The sequence below is a fragment of the Engystomops pustulosus genome, chromosome 1 (genome assembly GCF_040894005.1).
Source record: "Engystomops pustulosus chromosome 1, aEngPut4.maternal, whole genome shotgun sequence".
Taxonomy (NCBI): Eukaryota; Metazoa; Chordata; class Amphibia; order Anura; family Leptodactylidae; genus Engystomops; species Engystomops pustulosus.
Window position 1 is genome coordinate 3882355 of NC_092411.1, and position 23107 is coordinate 3905461.

The 23107-nt window shown below is 45.4% G+C and overlaps 1 protein-coding gene across 9 annotated transcripts in view; it reads right to left on the reverse strand.

The window, feature by feature from the left end:
- The window catches only part of UNC13B (unc-13 homolog B), a 295618-nt gene that overhangs the window by 34935 nt on the left and 237576 nt on the right, over window positions 1-23107 (reverse strand). For 5 of the 9 annotated variants that reach the window (XM_072132773.1, XM_072132775.1, XM_072132774.1 and 2 more), the window contains 6 exons: window positions 18748-18837; window positions 15905-16039; window positions 14433-14566; window positions 10911-10996; window positions 9254-9289; window positions 8119-8160 (listed from right to left, as the gene is read on the reverse strand). In XM_072132773.1, the coding sequence (XP_071988874.1) occupies window positions 8119-8160; window positions 9254-9289; window positions 10911-10996; window positions 14433-14566; window positions 15905-16039; window positions 18748-18837 (523 nt within the window). Of the gene's footprint in view, window positions 1-8118; window positions 8161-9253; window positions 9290-10910; window positions 10997-14255; window positions 14354-14432; window positions 14567-15904; window positions 16040-18747; window positions 18838-23107 lie in introns of those variants that run through there. The other 4 variants (XM_072132778.1, XM_072132777.1, XM_072132780.1 and 1 more) reach the window with 2 other exon arrangements.

The window sequence follows — 23107 nt, forward strand, 5'->3', positions numbered from 1 at the left end:
CCAGTGTGTGTATATATGTGGTGTGTATGTGAGGATATCCTGTGTGTATATATGTGGTGTGTATGTGAGGATATTCCAGTGTGTGTATATGTGGTGTGTATGTGAGGATATTCCAGTGTGTGTATATATGTGGTGTGTATGTGAGGATATTCCAGTGTGTGTATATATGTGGTGTGTATGTGAGGATATTCCAGTGTGTGTATATATGTGGTGTGTATGTGAGGATATTCCAGTGTGTGTATATATGTGGTGTGTATGTGAGGATATCCTGTGTGTATATATATGTGGTGTGTATGTGAGGATATTCCAGTGTGTGTATATATGTGGTGTGTATGTGAGGATATTCCAGTGTGTGTATATATGTGGTGTGTATGTGAGGATATTCCAGTGTGTATATATATGTGGTGTGTATGTGAGGATATCCCAGTGTGTGTATTTATGTGGTGTGTATGTGAGGATATTCCAGTGTGTGTGTATGATGTGGTGTGTATGTGAGGATATCCCAGTGTGTGTATATATATGTGGTGTGTATGTGAGGACCTTCCAGTGTGTGTATATATGTGGTGTGTATGTGAGGATATCCTGTGTGTATATATGTGGTGTGTATGTGAGGATATTCCAGTGTGTGTATATATGTGGTGTGTATGTGAGGATATCCTGTGTGTATATATGTGGTGTGTATGTGAGGATATTCCAGTGTGTGCATATGTGGTGTGTATGTGAGGATATCCTGTGTGTATATGTGGTGTGTATGTGAGGATATTCCAGTGTGTGTATATATGTGGTGTGTATGTGAGGATATTCCAGTGTGTGCATATGTGGTGTGTATGTGAGGATATTCCAGTGTGTGTATATATGTGGTGTGTATGTGAGGATATCCTGTGTGTATATATGTGGTGTGTATGTGAGGATATCCTGTGTGTATATATGTGGTGTGTATGTGAGGATATTCCAGTGTGTGTATATATATGTGGTGTGTATGTGAGGATATTCCAGTGTGTGTATATATGTGGTGTGTATGTGAGGATATTCCAGTGTGTGTATGTATGTGGTGTGTATGCGAGGATATTCCAGTGTGTGTATGTATGTGGTGTGTATGTGAGGATAATCCAGTGTGTGTATGTATGTGGTGTGTATGTGAGGATATTCCAGTGTGTATATATATGTGGTGTGTATGTGAAGATATTCTAGTGTGTGTATATATGTGGTGTGTATATGAGGATATCCCAGTGTGTGTATATATGTGGTGTGTATGTGAGGATATTCCAGTGTGTGTGTATGATGTGGTGTGTATGTGAGGATATCCCAGTGTGTGTATGACGTGGTGTGTATGTGAGGATATCCCAGTGTGTATATATATATGTGGTGTGTATGTGAGGACATTCCAGTGTGTGTATATATGTGGTGTGTATGTGAGGATATCCTGTGTGTATATATGTGGTGTGTATGTGAGGATATTCCAGCGTGTGTATATATGTGGTGTGTATGTGAGGATATCCTGTGTGTATATATGTGGTGTGTATGTGAGGATATCCCAGTGTGTGCATATGTGGTGTGTATGTGAGGATATTCCAGTGTGTGTATATATGTGGTGTGTATGTGAGGATATTTCAGTGTGTGTATTTGTGGTGTGGTTGTGAGGATATTTCAGTGTGTGTATATGTGGTGTGGTTGTGAGTATATTCCATTGTGTGTATATGTGAGGATATTCCAGTGTGTGCATATATGTGGTGTGTATGTGAGGATATTCCAGTGTGTGTATATATGTGGTGTGTATGTGAGGATATCCTGTGTGTATATGTGGTGTGTATGTGAGGATATCCTGTGTGTATATGTGGTGTGTATGTGAGGATATTCCAGTGTGTGTATATATGTGGTGTGTATGTGAGGATATTCCAGTGTGTGTATATATGTGGTGTGTATGTGAGGATATTCCAGTGTGTATATATGTGGTGTGTATGTGAGGATATTTCAGTGTGTGTATATGTGGTGTGTATGTGAGGATATTTCAGTGTGTGTATATGTGGTGTGGTTGTGAGGATATTTCAGTGTGTGTATATGTGGTGTGGTTGTGAGGATATTTCAGTGTGTGTATATGTGGTGTGTATGTGACTATATTCCATTGTGTGTATATGTGGTGTGTATGTGAGGATGTTCCATTGTGTGTATATGTGGTGTGTATGTGAGGATATTCCTGTGTGTGTATATATGTGGTGTGTATGTGAGGATATTCCAGTGTGTGTATATATGTGGTGTGTATGTGAGGATATTCCAGTGTGTATATATATATGTGGTGTGTATGTGAGGATATTTCAGTGTGTGTATATGTGGTGTGGTTGTGAGGATATTTCAGTGTGTGTATATGTGGTGTGTATGTGACTATATTCCATTGTGTGTATATGAGGATGTTCCATTGTGTGTATATGTGGTGTGTATGTGAGGATATTCCTGTGTGTGTATATATGTGGTGTGTATGTGAGGATATTCCAGTGTGTGTATATATGTGGTGTGTATGTGAGGATATTCCAGTGTGTGTATATATGTGGTGTGTATGTGAGGATATTTCAGTGTGTGTATATATATGTGGTGTGGTTGTGAGGATATTTCAGTGTGTGTATATGTGGTGTGTATGTGACTATATTCCATTGTGTGTATATGAGGATGTTCCATTGTGTGTATATGTGGTGTGTATGTGAGGATATTCCTGTGTGTGTATATATGTGGTGTGTATGTGAAGATATTCTAGTGTGTGTAAATATGTGGTGTGTATATGAGGATATCCCAGTGTGTGTATATATGTGGTGTGTATGTGAGGATATTCCAGTGTGTGTGTATGATGTGGTGTGTATGTGAGGATATCCCAGTGTGTGTATGATGTGGTGTGTATGTGAGGATATCCCAGTGTGTATATATATATGTGGTGTGTATGTGAGGACATTCCAGTGTGTGTATATATGTGGTGTGTATGTGAGGATATCCTGTGTGTATATATGTGGTGTGTATGTGAGGATATCCTGTGTGTATATATGTGGTGTGTATGTGAGGATATTCCAGCGTGTGTATATATGTGGTGTGTATGTGAGGATATCCTGTGTGTATATATGTGGTGTGTATGTGAGGATATCCCAGTGTGTGCATATGTGGTGTGTATGTGAGGATATTCCAGTGTGTGTATATATGTGGTGTGGTTGTGAGTATATTCCATTGTGTGTATAAGTGAGGATATTCCAGTGTGTGCATATATGTGGTGTGTATGTTAGGATATTCCAGTGTGTGTATATATGTGGTGTGTATGTGAGGATATCCTGTGTGTGTATATATGTGGTGTGTATGTGAGGATATCCTGTGTGTATATGTGGTGTGTATGTGAGGATATTCCAGTGTGTGTATATATGTGGTGTGTATGTGAGGATATTCCAGTGTGTGTATATATGTGGTGTGTATGTGAGGATATTCCAGTGTGTGTATATATGTGGTGTGTATGTGAGGATATTCCAGTGTGTGTATATATGTGGTGTGTATGTGAGGATATTTCAGTGTGTGTATATGTGGTGTGGTTGTGAGGATATTTCAGTGTGTGTATATGTGGTGTGTATGTGACTATATTCCATTGTGTGTATATGTGGTGTGTATGTGAGGATGTTCCATTGTGTGTATATGTGGTGTGTATGTGAGGATATTCCTGTGTGTGTATATATGTGGTGTGTATGTGAGGATATTCCAGTGTGTGTATTTATGTGGTGTGTATGTGGGGATATTCCAGTGTGTGTATATATGTGGTGTGTATGTGAGGATATTCCAGTGTTTATATATGTGGTGTGTATGTGAGGATATTCCAGTGTGTGTATATATGTGGTGTGTATGTGAGGATATCCTGTGTGTATATATGTGGTGTGTATGTGAGGATATTCCAGTGTGTGTATAAATGTGGTGTGTATGTGAGGATATCCTGTGTGTATATATGTGGTGTGTATGTGAGGATATTCCAGTGTGTGCATATGTGGTGTGTATGTGAGGATATCCTGTGTGTATATGTGGTGTGTATGTGAGGATATTCCAGTGTGTGTATATATGTGGTGTGTATGTGAGGATATTCCAGTGTGTGCATATGTGGTGTGTATGTGAGGATATTCCAGTGTGTGTATATATGTGGTGTGTATGTGAGGATATCCTGTGTGTATATATGTGGTGTGTATGTGAGGATATCCTGTGTGTATATATGTGGTGTGTATGTGAGGATATTCCAGTGTGTGTATATATGTGGTGTGTATGTGAGGATATTCCAGTGTGTATATATATATGTGGTGTGTATGCGAGGATATTCCAGTGTGTGTATATATGTGGTGTGTACGCGAGGATATTCCAGTGTGTGTATGTATGTGGTGTGTACGTGAGGATAATCCAGTGTGTGTATGTATGTGGTGTGTATGTGAGGATAATCCAGTGTGTGTATGTATGTGGTGTGTATGTGAGGATATTCCAGTGTGTATATATATGTGGTGTGTATGTGAAGATATTCTAGTGTGTGTATATATGTGGTGTGTATATGAGGATATCCCAGTGTGTGTATATATGTGGTGTGTATGTGAGGATATTTCAGTGTGTGTGTATGATGTGGTGTGTATGTGAGGATATCCCAGTGTGTGTATGATGTGGTGTGTATGTGAGGATATCCCAGTGTGTATATATATATGTGGTGTGTATGTGAGGACATTCCAGTGTGTGTATATATGTGGTGTGTATGTGAGGATATCCTGTGTGTATATATGTGGTGTGTATGTGAGGATATTCCAGCGTGTGTATATATGTGGTGTGTATGTGAGGATATCCTGTGTGTATATATGTGGTGTGTATGTGAGGATATCCTAGTGTGTGCATATGTGGTGTGTATGTGAGGATATTCCAGTGTGTGTATATATGTGGTGTGTATGTGAGGATATTTCAGTGTGTGTATTTGTGGTGTGGTTGTGAGGATATTTCAGTGTGTGTATATGTGGTGTGGTTGTGAGTATATTCCATTGTGTGTATATGTGAGGATATTCCAGTGTGTGCATATATGTGGTGTGTATGTGAGGATATTCCAGTGTGTGTGTATATGTGGTGTGTATGTGAGGATATCCTGTGTGTATATATGTGGTGTGTATGTGAGGATATTCCAGTGTGTGTATATATGTGGTGTGGTTGTGAGGATATTCCAGTGTGTGTATATATGTGGTGTGGTTGTGAGTATATTCCATTGTGTGTATATGTGAGGATATTCCAGTGTGTGTATATATGTGGTGTGTATGTGAGGATATTCCAGTGTGTGTATATATGTGGTGTGTATGTGAGGATATTCCAGTGTGTGTATATATGTGGTGTGTATGTGAGGATATTCCAGTGTGTGTATATATGTGGTGTGTATGTGAGGATATTCCAGTGTGTGTATATATGTGGTGTGTATGTGAGGATATCCTGTGTGTATATGTGGTGTGTATGTGAGGATATTCCAGTGTGTGTATATATGTGGTGTGTATGTGAGGATATTCCAGTGTGTGTATATATGTGGTGTGTATGTGAGGATATTCCAGTGTGTGTATATATGTGGTGTGTATGTGAGGATATTCCAGTGTGTGTATATATGTGGTGTGTATGTGAGGATATTCCAGTGTGTGTATATATGTGGTGTGTATGTGAGGATATTCCAGTGTGTGTATATATGTGGTGTGTATGTGAGGATATTCCAGTGTGTGTATATATGTGGTGTGGTTGTGAGGATATTCCAGTGTGTGTATATATGTGGTGTGTATGTGAGGATATTCCAGTGTGTGTATATATGTGGTGTGTATGTGAGGATATTCCAGTGTGTGCATATGTGGTGTGTATGTGAGGATATCCTGTGTGTATGATGTGGGGGATCTGATGTATATGTTATGCACGGCACATTCATACACAGAGACATATCTACTAAGGTGCACAGGACATGTATGTATATATCATACTGTCTATCATACTGTCTGTATATAGATGTGTATTTACTGTATGGAGATGTATATACCTGTGTATACCATGTGTACCCCGTGTTCAATCACAATTTTCAGGAATTTTACCGTCTGATCCCAGGACCAGGCTGATCTTGTATTTTGGCCTGTGCCCCTGAGAGGTGGAAGGGTTTCTATCGCCTCATTATAGTGAATGTGACAGACCCTAATTACCGCCCTCCCCGTGGCACAATAATCTCTGCTCCGGTTGATTCTCTGCTCATTAGAGCTGCACTGCCAGACCACCGCAAGGTCACATGACACCTCATTACTGTGCGCCTGACCTTTAGGAGTCACACGGGGGTCATAATTCCAGTTATTAATTATACTTGTCCCCTACTAACAGGTATTAAAGACCTAGCGCTCTGCTGTGTGCACCCACATCCAAATCCATGCAAGTGTAAGGGGGGGTTTTCATGTGTGGACATGCTAGTAATAATCAGAGACCTTATCTCTGCTTGCTGTCAGTGAATGGGGGACAAGTAACAGCACCGGGGATACCTGCTAATTACTGGCACAGTATATACTTAAGAAGAAAGAGCTAAAAGCATAAGATAATATAAAGTGAATAAACTAGAATTATATAAAGTGTTCAGTAGGTAAGGAAAATATTTAGACCCATTTAAGTTTTTCATTCTTTGTTTTATCACAACCAATTGTTAAGATCAAAAAAAGTTCTTTTTTTGATCATTAATGTGCCCTCCGCCACCCAGTAATGTGCACTCTTCCCCCATCTTGACAGTAATTAAAAAAAACAGAAATGGAGATATTTTTGCTAATTTATTAAAAAAAGAAAAACTACAATGCTGTCCATTCCCTTCTGATCTTCCTTGAGATGGTTCTACTCCTTCACTGGAGTCCAGATGTTTTTATTAAACGGATTGGACCTTGTTAGGAAAGGCGCAAACCTGTCTATATAAGACCTCATAGCTCAGTGCATGTCAGAGCACATGGGAATCATGAGGACTGCCCAAGGAGCCCAGAGAAAGAATTGTGGCAAGGCACAGATCTGGCCAATTTAACGAAAGAATGTCTGCAGCACTCAAGGTTTTTTAAGAGCACAGTGGCCTACATAATCCTTACATGGAAGAAGTTTGGGTTGACCATAACTCTCCCTCGACCGGTCTGTCCAGCCAAACTAAGCAATCGTGAGGGAAGAGTCTTGGTGAGAGGTAAAGAAGACCTCAAAATCCTTGTGGCTGAGCTCCAGAGATGCAGCACCTCATCGCCCGGGGGGACGGATACTCATCGACCGGGGGGACGGATACTCATCGACCGGGGGGACGGATACTCATCGACCGGGGGGACGGATACTCATCGACCGGGGGGGCGGATACTCATCGACCGGGGGGGCGGATACTCATCGCCTGGGGGGGGGGGGGGGCGGATACTCATCGCCTGGGGGGGGGGGGGGCGGATACTAATCGCCCGGGGGGGGGGGGGGCGGATACTCATCGCCCGGGGGGCCGGATACTCATCGCCCGGGGGGCCGGATACTCATCGCCCGGGGGGCCGGATACTCATCGCCCGGGGGGCCGGATACTCATCGCCCGGGGGGCCGGATACTCATCGCCCGGGGGGCCGGATACTCATCGCCCGGGGGGCCGGATACTCTCCACCCGGGGGGCCGGATACTCTCCACCCGGGGGGGCGGATACTCTTCACCCGGGGGGCCGGATACTTATCGCCAGGGGAGATTTCACATTTTCTTGTTAAATTGGCAAAAAATCTCTGCATTCCTGTTTTTTTCTGTGATGCTGGGAGCAGAGGGCACATTAATGAGCAAAAAAAAGAACTTTTTTTGATTTTACCAATTGGCTGAAATGAGGGGTCCGAATCCTTTCTGTTCCCTCTGTAGGTGGAATCTATGGGACTATAGTAATCACTACACACTATAGGATCCCCTGCAGGTGTTATAACATGGCGAGAGACCACCTGTATACTCAGCGCCGTGCACCAGGGGCTTCCATCATCTCCAGGCAGGAGAGTGACCCGGCCGGACATCTACCTCTATACAAGACCTGGGTGCACAGCGCTGAGTACATGGCTGTACAGCACTACAGTCTCTGAGCATCATCTACACAATCTACGTTCTTACCACCAAAAAAATGAATCATTCGTATGCGAAAGACGGCCGGGGCTTGAGATAGAGGAGAGACAGACATGAGTCACTGAGCGGAAGGTGTAGGATCCCTCCCACCAGTCCCCATAACTCCTTCATTACGCTAAAAGGGGTTGTCCGGAGGATGAAAAACATGGCTGCTTACTTCCAAGAACAGCGCCACTTCTGACTATGGGTAGTGGGTGGTATTGCAGCTCAGCTCCATTCATTTCTATACATATGAGCAACCCATGGTCAGTTGTGCCTCGTTTTTGGGAAGAAAGAAGCTATGTTTTTTCAATATCTGGACAATCCCTTTAACAGAGAGAGACTGTATATGATGTTCTGACTTATTATGATACACTGCCATATGGACATGACTGCTCTATCATAGCTCCAGAGACTTCCCCGTCCCATTATAGGTGGAGATTATACGCGTCTTAAAGTTCCAGATTGTGAAAATGGTGACACAGATGGACTATAGGATTTAAAGGGCAGTAATATTTTGCCCCCTTTAATAGCATTTACCACCTACTATGACCTTTCTGGTAGAAAGAGCCACCCCTGGGCTCATGGAGTGTGAGCGCTCACTCACGTCTGTTACTGGTTCAGTCGAGGCTACTCGAGCCGTATATTGTCCTATGCAGATACACCCATCACTCGCAGTAACACAGAATATTGTGTAAGAAGTTAAAGAGTAAATAAAACTTTGTGTCATAAAAATCTTGAATCTATTCATAGTAAATTTTGTATCTTCTCTGTGCCTTGTTTCTGCTTCTTCTGAAATCCGCCCATTTCAGACAGATAAGGAGGCTAATGAGTAACCCTTCCCATACCTAGGAAATATTTGACTGGGTGATTTAGTCATCTGAGGACATTAGACTATCCAGGGACTGTCTGTAAGGAATTATAGGGGTTGCGCACACACTGAACGGGGGAAGGAGGGGGGGATTTGAGTGAAAAACTTTATTAACAATTACACAATAAGCCTAATTCAATGAAAAGAGAAAGTCCAACCCTTTTATTTTTACAGCAACATCCCCCCTGGGAAGAGATGGTCCTAGGCTCCCTATAGTGGAGTATCTACATATGCGGGTGGCATCGGTTGACCCTCCAGGCCGGGCACACTTACCGCTCAGCCAGTGCAGAGAACTTATTTTATCCAAGACTTGAGTGTGAGGAAGAAGAGATGGATATTATTACACATGAACATGACCACTAGCTATGGCTCTAAATGAAGGCCCAATTTTATAGTGGGGGAGAGGCAGCACTGTAAAGCAAGGGGGTCACAGCGCTGTACGTCTAGCTACCTACCTACGCCCTGGCACATAAGGAAGCATTGATATTAGAAGCAGTAAGTGATGCTGTAACAGGGAAGCTGGCACTAAGCAGCAGGACCAAGCTGGAAATGTACAATGTCACTTGAGAAGCTGCTCTAGGACAGATTCGGCTCTGCTACATCTGCCTATTACTCTTCCCTCTTGCCCCTATGACCCTGATGACTGTCAGTCGCAGGAGGCACGGGAGGAGAGCTGACTGTACGGACGCGGGAGCAGCGCTGAGACGCGGCCTCCGTATGAGATCAAGAGAGATTTAATCAGACAATTACTCCACAATCCTCTGCCCCGCTGTGTGACCTGCCGCTGACTCATGTGTAGGTCGCCGAGAACCGATTGGAAATGAAAAGGAGAAGACAAGCCGTCAGCGGAAGACGCGTGGCCCCCGCAGCAGAGGTCACAGCATCCGTGCTCTGCAGAGGGACGCAACAAAAACTTTCTACGCAGAACATTCATCTCATCAAGGTCATTAAATAGGAAAATCTGAGCCCTGATGACTGGAGATCTCACATAACCCAATATATCGTGATTGTATAGGAAATGTAATATTCTCCACCCTGCACCCCACAAACTGGTGTAGTGCCCACACTGCGCCCCAAAGACTAATGTAGTGCCCAACCTGTGTCCCCATAAACCAGTTGTGGTGCCCACACTACGCACCAAAGAAAAGTGTAGGTCCTGCACTACTCCTCACAGACTAGTGGAGTGCCTACATTCTTCCCCACAGACTAATGTAGTGCTTGCACTGCGACAACAGACTAGTGTAGTGCCCACACTGCACCCCAAAGACTACTGTAGTAACCCATTCTGCACCCAGCAGACTAGTGTAGTGCCCACACTCTGCCCCACAGACTAGTGTAGTAACCCGTGCTGCACCCAACAGACTAGTGTAGTGTCCATACTGCGCCCCACAGACTACTGTAGTAACCCAAGCTGCACCCAACAGACTAGTGTAGTGCCCACGCTGCGCCCCACAGACTGGTGTAGTACCCACACTGCGCCCCACAGACTAGTGTAGTGCCTGCTCTGCACCCCACAGACTACTGTAGTAACTTGTGCTGCGCCCAACAGACTAGTGTAGTGCCCACGCTGCGCCCCCACAGACTAGTGTAGTGCCCACACTGCGCCCCACAGACTAGTGTAGTGTGACAGTCACCTCTCTTCAGTCATGACATGTGGTTGGGGGACCCCATTCTTAAAAAAAGAAATTGCATGTTGCAATCAATCACAAGAATCTATCATCCCGGAAACCTGTAGACAGTCCCTTGTTTTCATGAGATGTAGTAACCTTAATTGTTTGATGGGGTCATTGTGTGACGAATGTCTGAGTCCCTGTAAGTCCTGGAATCCTCCTCACTAGCTGAGAATGTATGGAGTGTGTGCGGCTCTTGTCCTATCCAGCAGGAAGGTGACTGTAGCAGAGCAGCGGCCCCCGTCTAGCCCCAGCCTTACCTTCCATGGCGTACTTCATGTCCTGGGAGAAGAGGTTCCACATCACCTCCGCGCTGACCTTCCCCACACTCAGTTCCTGAGGAAATCTTTATAAGAAAATGAAGAGATTGGGGTCAGTTTTGCAACTGGAGATTAAATGTCTAGGAGGAGGGAACCAAACTCCACAGATCGTGGGGGATCTACATCTACAAAATCCCCCCATAAGACACTTTGTAAAATATGTCTGGAAAGTTTCCCAGAGATTTGTTACTTTAAAGAAAATTTTTGCTTTTATATTTATGCAAATGAGCCTCTCTGTGCACTGGGGGCGGGGCTATGCATTTATTTTCTTTCTACACCTGCCAATCACTCTAACTATATGGAGGCAGTGGGCACCAGCAGGCACAGCCCCATTCCTGGGGCAGTAGAGCTAATTTGCATAAAGAAAAAAATAATTTTCTGTAAAATTAGAATTATTAAGAACAGATTTTGTCTGGAGGGAACCTATCACCAGGAATATAATTTTTAGCTGGTGACATGTTCCAGTAGCCTATGCTATGCAGATTTTAAAATGCCTTTGTCAGCATTCTGAATCATTTCAACTCTATAAAAGTTTATTTCACATTACCTGGCTCCCTGCCAGTAGCGTGCAGTGAGTCACTGGGGAGAGGGCAGCTCCAGACTGTGTCTCCTCATGCATTCTTCTTTGGCTCTACACCATCCTCCTGCTCAATTCACATGACAGGGAGTGGGGATGGAGCTGGATGAGTTTGGAGGGGACTGACACAAGCTGCAGCTGCCCTGCCGGGACTCACCACATTGTGCTGGCAGGGAGCCTGGTAATGTGAAATAAAGTTTTATAAAGTAGTGACAGTATTGGAACCTGTCACCACCTAAAAATTATGTTCCTGGTGACAGGTTTTGAGTGCCGGGGAAACTGCTTACTGTACAACTACTCATCCCACCAGAGCTGGAAGTCAATCATGTCAGTGGGTGTTTACCTTACAATCACTGGTGGGGAGTAAGGGGTCCGTAAGACATATGAAGGTGTAATGTGACCCTATATAAATATCCGACAACCATTTACTAAATACTCACCCAGCCTTGTAAATGCTTGTAAGAGAGGAATCATGCAACAACCCCCCCCCCCCCCTGCATGCACTGCCAGGGCTATACCCACTACATCCAATGGCTCCCCCTAGGGGTGAGGGCATTCAGGACCTTCTCTAGGTGTGTGCTATGTGATACCATAGGGCGCCCCCTAAGGACAGACTGGAGGCAAAGTGCTCATAACACATGAATGAGGTGCCAACCGTATGAACCACTCCAATACTCAACAAGAACTAAATAAAAGCATCAGGACCATCCAGACAGCGGCCATGTCCAGGACTTGTAAGCACTGAATCCACCATCAGACTCCATCTGGATAAACCAGGGACATTACTCCTAGATCCAGGCACCGGGACTGTGGGATCTGCTTGTATCTGTTATCCATGGCCTCCTCCCTTCTAATATCAACTGTTTATCATTATACTAATGACCCTGAAGGGCTATAGGAGGCGTTTCCAGAGCTCCTCCATGCTGTACCTTTACAGACTGTTACAATGGATCCCCCTGCTCCCTCAGCACCCCCCTTTCCCTATCGCTCTGCCTGCTGTAATCTTACACAGTGGGACGGGGGAAATGCTCCTACACAGTGTAACAGCTTGTTAAGCTGCGGTAGGGAGGGGCGCTGGTAACATCCTCAGAGTGCTTCTGGCTGATTAGCATGGAAGGAGGCCACAGATAACAAATATAAGGACACAATTCTGATGCCTGGATCTAGGAGTAATGTCTCTGATTTATCAGGATGGATTCTGATGGGAGATTTCCATGGAAACGGTCGGCATACGGAATCAACGGAATTTAATGTTCTGAATATCTTCTGTAATGAATGTTGTAATGACTGGAGCAGACAGTGAGGAGTGCACCGCATCACTCGATACATTACCGGGCGGTCACCAAGAGAGTGTAACCCGCACACAGTGGTAGATATTGCCCTGGTGAAGAAAAGATTTATAGTTCTTTTCCAAGTACAATGAAGTCGTGTTCTCACAGCAGTGTGAGGACACACCCCTCTCCAGGGCACAGCAGTGTGAGGACACACCCTTCTCCAGAGCACAGCAGTGTGAGGACACACCCCTCTCCAGAGCACAGCAGTGTGAGGACACACCCCTCTCCAGAGCACAGCAGTGTGAGGACACACCCCTCTCCAGAGCACAGCAGTGTGAGGACACACCCCTCTCCAGAGCACAGCAGTGTGAGGACACACCCCTCTCCAGAGCACAGCAGTGTGAGGACACACCCCTCTCCAGAGCACAGCAGTGTGAGGACACACCCCTCTCCAGAGCACAGCAGTGTGAGGACACACCCCTCTCCAGAGCACAGCAGTGTGAGGACACACCCCTCTCCAGAGAACAGCAGTGTGAGGACACACCCCTCTCCAGAGAACAGCAGTGTGAGGACACACCCCTCTCCAGAGCACAGCAGTGTGAGGACACACCCCTCTCCAGAGCACAGCAGTGTGAGGACACATGCCCAGTGCACTTGGAGGAGTTGCAATCCTGGAATATAAATCTATATTCCAGAGTCCTACACCTACTAATAACATAAACAAAGATATGATTACCTAATCATATCTAACACTGGCTGCAGAGAGCACAGCAGTGTGAGGACACCCCCCCCCCCCCCCAGTGCATTTGGAGGAGCTACATTCCTGGAATATATATCTATGCATTACAGACCTGCTGCTACTAAAAAAAAAGCTCTCCAGGACCAATACCTAACACTGTGTGAGTAACACTACTCCGAGGAACCGATTTTCATTCATGTAATCAGTGGGTGCCCGAATACTAGGAAGGCCACCAACCCAAAGTCCAGATAAAGCTTATATAAAGGGGGTGGCCAAACTTAGGTCCTGCCAGAGTCACTCCACTGAGAGGCGAGTGGTCTGAATAGGTGATGAGTTCCCCCGCCAAAATATTCCTTTAAATAATGTAAAGAGCTGTATACCACAAAGGAAAGTCCAGGAGATTTGTGCATCTGATATGATGAAATAATTGGATGTGTGTTACCTGAACACAATGTCATGAAGGGGGGAAGGCCCAAAGCAGCACAGAGGATTTAAGGCTTCCCCTTACAATACATACTGTCTATAAGGACATGTAGTGAGACACAGGGGTTACTCATGTCTAGTACATCGGTTTCCCCTTATACACAGCGCTGACCTCCTGCGTGCTGACCCGCGTGATGAGCATGCAGGAACGTTCGGCAGTCAGGTGGCAGGCGTATATATATATACGAGCAGCAGCACGCGGCCTCACTCACCCCGTGTCAGGACGCTAAGAGCTGGCACCTCGGCCGACGTCACTTATACAACAAGAGACAGAGCAGACAGGGAGACAGACTGACAGGAGATGACATCTCTACAAAGCACAGAAGGGTTAGAGAGAGAACAGTCAGCAGGCACACAGCAGCGCCACGCTCCGGCACAGGGCTGCTTACTGGTTTAGTACTGGGGTGTAGGCGTTCTTATCCTCCTCAATGATTGATACGATCAGGGTGATCAGTTTGGGCCAGAAGTCCAGATTCTTGATACAAGGTCCTTGTTCCTCTGGGGGTAGATCTTGCTTCTTGTTCTGTGGGAAACACAAAATTATTAAGAGACCCGGAAACAATCACAGAGCATTTATTCTGTAGAGAAAACCCGAGACCCGGCCGCCCCAGTACAGTACAGCAGAGCACGGTACGGCACAGCACAGCACATCAGAGCACGGCACAGCACGGCATGGCAGAGCACAGCACAGCAAAGCAGAGCCTGGTAGGAGGCAGCACATTGTAGTGACATACGGTGAGACAAGTATTGGATTGTATCATGAGAACTCCGAGTCCTGAGTGTTTTCCTCTCAAGGCCAAACCACAGACCTGCAGTCTGGTTACCTGGTCTATTGCTAAAGATAAAGGCCCTGGCAGGATGCACCTAGTGCTAAGGAGAAAGGTCCTGGCAGGATGCACCTAGTGCTAAGGAGAAAGGTCCTGGCAGGATGCACCTAGTGCTAAGGAGAACAGTCCTGGCAGGATGCACCTAGTGCTAAGGAGAAAGGTCCTGGCAGGATGCACCTAGTGCTAAGGAGAAAGGTCCTGGCAGGATGCACCTAGTGCTAAGGAGAAAGGTCCTGGCAGGATGCACCTAGCGCTAAGGAGAACAGTCCTTGCAGGATGCACCTAGCGCTAAGGAGAACAGTCCTTGCAGGATGCACCTAGTGCTAAGGAGAAAGGTCCTGGCAGAATGCAACTAGTGCCAAGGAGAAAGGTCCTGGCAGGATGCACCTAGTGCTAAGGAGAAAGGTCCTGGCAGGATGCAACTAGTGCTAAGGAGAAAGGTCCTGGCAGGATGCACCTAGTGCTAAGGGGAAAGGTCCTGGAAGGATGCACCTAGTGCCAAGGAGAAAGGTCCTGGCAGGATGCACCTAGTGTTAAGGAGAAAGGTCCTGGCAGGATGCAACTAGTGCTAAGGAGAAAGGTCCTGGCAGGATGCACCTAGTGCTAAGGAGAAAGGTCCTGGCAGGATGCAACTAGTGCTAAGGAGAAAGGTCCTGGCAGGATGCACCTAGTGCTAAGGGGAAAGGTCCTGGAAGGATGCACCTAGTGCCAAGGAGAAAGGTCCTGGCAGGATGCACCTAGTGTTAAGGAGAAAGGTCCTGGCATAACTGTGACCATAAGAAGTCTCAGAAGCTTTATTCACACAGTTGTAGCAATTATTGGTTCTAGCTTTCACAGCCCAGATACAAACCGATAGTATTTTTTGTTTTTACACCTTTTCACCACAATACGAGAATGAAGTCCTTGATCCATAAGAGCCTGGAGCAATTCTTAGTGGTGCGGATCAGCTCTTATGATCAGCCCGGCCCGTTGCCATGTTTGGTACTGGACCTGCTTGGCACGTAGAGGACACCTATTCCTCATATTGTACTCACTGGGTCGGTCTGGTACTCGCGGCTGTACAGCTCGTGGCAGTTGTTGAAGATGTACTCGTAGGTGGAGTTGAGGCAGGCCTTCACGCAGTCTCGCACCACCTGGCTGGCACGCGGGGGGCTCTGCAGCTCTTGTACCTGGCAGGATAGGGAGAGGTTATTCCATAATAAACAATACAAGTCCTCGTGTATGAGCCCGGCCTGACCTGAGTCTTACATTCCCTCATTACTCCGCAGCTTGTTATTCCCAGTGCCAGTCCTAGATGCCAACCCCAAGCTAAACGCTGGGTGACATATCCAATCCTGTCAGACAGATGCAATCCGATTCCTGCTCAGCGCTGTTCTGCATGTCATACCCTGCGTAATGTCCTGATCTGACAGCCGGAATCACTTGTAAGCGCGCTGCTGCCCCAGTTATCAGCCGCACACCAGCACCAGGCAGGGGATGGATCAGGCAGAACAAGCCATGGTAAGCGACTGGAGCGAGGGCTCAAGGAGGGAGCAATGGAGCAAAGGATCCAGGGGGGAGCACCTGGCACCAAGGTACAAGAAGGTGGGGGGGGGGGGGGCTGGCGTTGGGGAATAAGGGGGGGGGGGACCTGGCACCAAGGTACAAGGAGGGGGGGGGGGCTGGCGGGAGAGAATAAGATGGGGGGGGGGGGTAGGAACAAGCGGGAGGGAATAAGGGGGGGCGGGAGGGAATAAGGGGGGAGGAGAGGACCTGGAGGGAGGGAATAAGGGGGGAGGAGAGGACCTGGAGGGAGGGAATAAGGGGGGAGGAGAGGACCTGGAGGGAAGGAATAAGGGGCGAGGAGAGGACCTGGAGGGAGGGAATAAGGGGCGAGGAGAGGACCTGGAGGGAGGGAATAAGGGGGGAGGAGAGGACCTGGAGGGAGGGAATAAGGGGGGAGGAGAGGACCTGGAGGGAGGGAATAAGGGGGGAGGAGAGGACCTGGAGGGAGGGAATAAGGGGGGAGGAGAGGACCTGGAGGGAGGGAATAAGGGGGGAGGAGAGGACCTGGAGGGAGGGAATAAGGGGGGAGGAGAGGACCTGGAGGGAGGGAATAAAAGGGGAGGAGAGGACCTGGAGGGAGGGAATAAAAGGAGAGGAGAGGACCTGGAGGGAGGGAATAAGGGGCGAGGAGAGGACCTGGAGGGAGGGAATAAGGGGGGAGGAGAGGACCTGGAGGGAGGGAATAAGGGGCGAGGAGAGGACCTGGAGGGAGGGAATAAGGGGGGAGGAGAGGACCTGGAGGGAGGGAATAAGGGGGGAGGAGAGGACCTGGAGGGAGGGAATAAGGGGGGAGGAGAGGACCTGGAGGGAGGGAATAAGGGGGGAGGAGAGGACCTGGAGGGAGGGAATAAGGGGGGAGGAGAGGACCTGGAGGGAGGGAATAAGGGGGGAGGAGAGGACCTGGAGGGAGGGAATAAAAGGGGAGGAGAGGACCTGGAGGGAGGGAATAAAAGGAGAGGAGAGGACCTGGAGGGAGGGAATAAGGGGCGAGGAGAGGACCTGGAGGGAGGGAATAAGGGGGGAGGAGAGGACCTGGAGGGAGGGAATAAGGGGCGAGGAGAGGACCTGGAGGGAGGGAATAAGGGGGGAGGAGAGGACCTGGAGGGAGGGAATAAGGGGGAAGGAGAGGACCTGGAGGGAGGGAATAAGGGGGGAGGAGAGGACCTGGAGGGAGGAAATAAGGGGGAGGAGAGGACCTGGAGGGAGGGAATAAGGGGGGAGGAGAGGACCTGGAGGGAGGGAATAAGGGGGGAGGAGAGGACCTGGCAGGAGGGAATAAGGGGGGAAGCACCAGGCGGGAGGATAGCTACATTGTTTTTTTACAAAATGTGAATTAGCGCTGAATAATACAATGTTATATAGGTGTGAGCTTAGCCTGAGGGTGTTGATATCTATTTTCCAGGTTTTGCTGTATATATTCACACCAACAAAATGCACTATTTTTGCCTCATTGTCTAAAAATGTAGCAAAAAAAAGAGGTGCAGCTCTTAGTGTAGCAAGGTTTAGGCCCCGCAGACACATTGGGGCATATTTACTTACCAGTCCCTGCGCGATCCCCGAGGTGTGTTCCCCAGCAAGAATGCACAGCTGCTGCGATTCACTAAGATCCTGCGTCCGGTATCCTGCATGTGTCGCTTCCCCGCTCAGGTCTGCCGGAGTGCATGTAAGTGTTTGATTCGCGATACATTTTAAAATGTTAAATCCTGCGGTTTGTCCAAATCCGTTGGATTGTCCGACACAATCCCCTTTTAAATCCCTGTCCCGGCGGCGCGATCCCCGAAAAGTTGGAAAGCCTGACGGAAATGCGGCCGCAGGACCCTTAGTAAATAGGTTTCTGTTGGGCCAGAACATTGTTGGACCTTACACATGTATTTGCGACAAATTTCATGCAAAGACTCAACAGAATTGTCACACGCTGTATAGTAAAGCTGCACCTAAAAAAGCCGGTGACACTTCCGGAGCATCGCAGGGGGGGGGTGGGGGGGCGGGGGCACCGGATTTATGGAGACCGGGCCTCAGTAATCTGCCGCACCCTGTGGTGGCCTCAATTTTGAGATATCTGAGCCCTACAATTTTTCTGAGATTAGACTGACCATGAAATGTGTCTGGGGCCTCCTCACTGTCCCCTAATCCCCCGGTCATGTCAGATATCAGGATTAAAGAAGCCAAAAGTCAATTTCATGTTTGAGGATTTTGGCAGCTGGAGTGACGGAGGACACTTGTCCCCTGGTAGAGCCCCAGTAACCAATATACTACTAGGAATATTTTCGGTATTTTGTGGCTACATCTCCTGCAGTTCCTCGGCCTCCGCTGGTCTCCAGCCGTCACTCACCTTCATGCGGAAGAATGTGATGCTGGTGAGTAAATCCACCGTAGACTTCAAATCCTGCAGTCTGTCCGGGCTGCTCGCCGGGAAGTTATTCTATGGAAAAAAGAGAAGATAAATTTTATTTTTTTTTACTTGCACTGTCCTGTGAAACGAGAAAGCCTTATATGAAAAAAAACATGGAAAACCTTGTGTTAACCATAAAACTTCCTCTACCGCCACTAGGGGCACTCGCTACAAACTAATAAATACGTTCAAAAGGGAGATGTATCGATCTGTCTGCTTGGAGCTCCCTCTAGTGGTGGCAGAAATGTGCAGTAATGTATTGAGATCTATATAAGTGCTACCTTGGTCTTTTCCTTCTGAAGACTGCTGAGGTCCTTACAATATGTCATCAGTTTATAGAGTGTGAATGGTGGTTTAAGATGCATCTGATCAATTAACATTCATATAACCCACATATAAGTAAGTGAAGGATCTAAACTGGCGGCGGCTACATCATAAACCCACAGGGAATCCTAATCACCGACTATTCAGAGGTAATGACTGCTGTAAAAATAATCCCCTGTGGAGGGCGCTGTCCTGATGCCACATCTATCATACATGTAACACCTGAAGTACCACAAATCTTACAGGTCCTAGAAATCAAACCTGAGATTTTCTGGAAATTGTTAGAGAGCAGATGGTGAATGTTTCATTATTTAACACCCGGACAGCTTGGTAAACGCTGTACGTCCAGTTCGGTGCCAAGATCTATCTGGCACGCTACGTTCTCGCCGAATGCACGCTGCAGTAATGGAGGAGACGAGACGTAGAGTCACATCGCCCAAGTAGGACACCGACAACCACCACCACCCGCTGACAACCTCCTGCCATCGGCAGGACCAGCTGTGGTAGGGATGGGCCCAGGATGTGTGTCAGAGGAAGAGATTGTGAGAGTTTCCAGCACAGATCACATAGCGGATGATGGAGACGAGAAGAGCTGTGCCCTGTGCAACCCTTCAATCACACAATGCTGCCACATCAGCTATAAATAGAAGAGGAGGCAGCCATGCGAGGACTAATGCCGCATCTAACAATGCACACAAGCCCCGGGGAGAGGGAACGTAATTTATTTCTTCTAGTTTTCAATTTAAAGGGGTTTTTATGAAGCCTAAAACATTGATACTGCATCCATAGAATATGTCCTCAATATCAGACTAGTGGGAGGGGCAGCACCCAGGACCCACACAGATAGAGATGAGCACAACAGACATTCCCATTGGGTTTCAGCCAGACATATTGGCAGCCAAACTGATGCCCGAGCAACTAGCAATGAATGGCCAGGGGGGCACCAGGTCACCTGCCTGAACTCAACTGGTACGTTGGGTCTGCTCATCTCTACCTCCCCCCCCCTGCTCTAACAGATGATGACAGGGCTGACTCTCCATCTTTCTCTCTTGCCCGGGTCCCTGCCCGTCTCTCTCTCACTTGCTTGGGTCCCTGCCCGTCTCTCTCTCACTTGCTCGGGTCCCTGCCCGTCTCTCTCTCACTTGCTCGGGTCCCTGCCCGTCTCTCTCTCTGTCGCTCGCGCTCCCTGCCCGTCTCTCTCTCTGTCGCTCGCGCTCCCTGCCCGTCTCTCTCTCTGTCGCTCGCGCTCCCTGCCCGTCTCTCTCTCTGTCGCTCGCGCTCCCTGCCCGTCTCTCTCTCGCTCGCCTGCGCTACCTGCCCGTCTCTCTCTCGCTCGCGCGCGCTCCCTGCCCGTCTCTTAGTCTCTATCTCTACTTATGTTACCTTACACATAAGCATCTTATACTCATTACCTATAGTAACCAATTACAGCTCAGAGCTCATAGATAGATATGAGATAGATAGGAGATAGATAGATAGATAGGAGATAGATAGAAAGAAGATAGATAGATAGATATGAGATAGATAGATAGATAGATAGGAGATAGATAGATAGATAGATAGGAGATAGATAAGAGATAGATAGATAGATAGGAGATAGATAGGAGATAGATAGATATGAGATAGATAGATAGATAGGAGATAGATAGAAAGAAGATAGATAGATAGATAGATAGATAGATAGATAGATAGATAGGAGATAGATAGATAGATAGGAGATAGATAGATAGGAAATAGATAGATAGGAAATAGATAGATAGGAAATAGATAGATAGGAAATAGATAGATAGGAGATAGATAGATAGGAGATAGATAGATAGATAGATAGATAGATAGATAGGAGATAGATAGATAGATAGGAGATAGATAGATAGATAGGAGATAGATAGATAGATAGGAGATAGATAGATAGATAGATAGATAGATAGATATGAGATAGATAGATAGATAGATAGATAGATAGGAGATAGATAGATAAATAGATAGGAGATAGATAGATAGATAGGAGATAGATAGATAGATAGATAGATAGGAGATAGATAGATAGATAGATAGATATGAGATAGATAGATAGATAGATAGATAGATAGGAGATAGATAGATAAATAGATAGGAGATAGATAGATAGATAGATAGAAGATAGATAGATAGAAGATAGATAGATAGGAGATAGATAGATAGATAGATAGATATGAGATAGGTAGATAGGAGATAGATAGATAGATATGAGATAGATAGATAGATAGGAGATAGATAGATAGATGATAGATAGATAGATAGATAGATAGATAGATAGATAGATATGAGATAGGTAGATAGGAGATAGATAGATAGATATGAGATAGATGGATAGATAGATAGATAGATAGATAGGAGATAGATAGATAGATAGGAGATAGATAGATAGATAGATAGATAGATAGATAGATAGATATGAGATAGGTAGATAGGAGATAGATAGATATGAGATAGATAGATAGATAGATAGATAGATAGATAGATAGATAGGAGATAGATAGATAGGAGATAGATAGATAGATAGATAGATATGAGATAGATAGATAGATAGGAGATAGATAGATAGGAGATAGATAGATAGATAGATAGATAGATAGATAGGAGATAGATAGATAGGAGATAGATAGATAGATAGATAGATAGATATGAGATAGGTAGATAGGAGATAGATAGATATGAGATAGATAGATAGATAGATAGATATGAGATAGATAGATAGGAGATAGATAGATAGATAGATAGATAGATATGAGATAGATAGATAGATAGGAGATAGATAGATAGATAGATAGATAGATAGGAGATAGATAGATAGATAGATATGAGATAGATAGATAGATAGATAGATAGATAGATAGATAGATAGGAGATAGATAGATAGATAGATAGATAGGAGATAGGTAGATAGGATATAGATAGATAGATAGGAGATAGATAGATAGATAGATAGATATGAGATAGGTAGATAGGAGATAGATAGATAGATATGAGATAGATAGATAGATAGATAGATAGATAGATATGAGATAGATAGATAGATAGGAGATAGATAGATAGATAGATATGAGATAGATAGATAGATAGATAGGAGATAGATAGATAGAAGATAGATAGATAGGAGATAGATAGATAGATAGATAGATAGATAGATAGATAGATATGAGATAGATAGATAGATAGGAGATAGATAGATAGGAGATAGATAGATAGATAGATAGATAGATAGATAGATAGATAGATAGATAGGAGATAGATAGATAGATAGATAGATAGATAGATAGGAGATAGATAGATAGATAGATAGATAGATAGGAGATAGGTAGATAGGAGATAGATAGATAGATATGAGATAGATAGATAGATAGATAGATAGATAGATAGATAGATAGATATGAGATAGGTAGATAGGAGATAGATAGATAGATATGAGATAGATAGATAGATAGATAGATAGATAGATAGATAGGAGATAGATAGAAGATAGATAGATAGATAGATAGATATGAGATAGAGAAAAGAAAAGATTCTCAGCGGCACTGCTTTAACAAATCCTGGTGGGTGCACGCTCAAACGGGCAGGCTAGGCCCCACGGTCAATAAAAATAGAAAAAAAGCGGCACTCCAATGTTGTGGGAAAAATCAAGTGGTTTTTATTCCCAAGTTGCTACGTTTCGGCCTCATCCGAAGCCTTTCTCAAGCCTTGAGAAAGGCTTCGGATGAGGCCGAAACGTAGATATGAGATAGATAGATAGATAGATAGATAGATAGATAGATAGATAGATAGATAGATAGATAGGAGATAGATAGATAGATAGATAGATATGAGATAGATAGATAGGAGATAGATAGATAGGAGATAGATAGAAGATAGATAGATAGATAGATAGATAGATAGATAGAAGATAGATAGATAGATAGAAGATAGATAGGAGATAGATAGATAGGAGATAGATAGATAG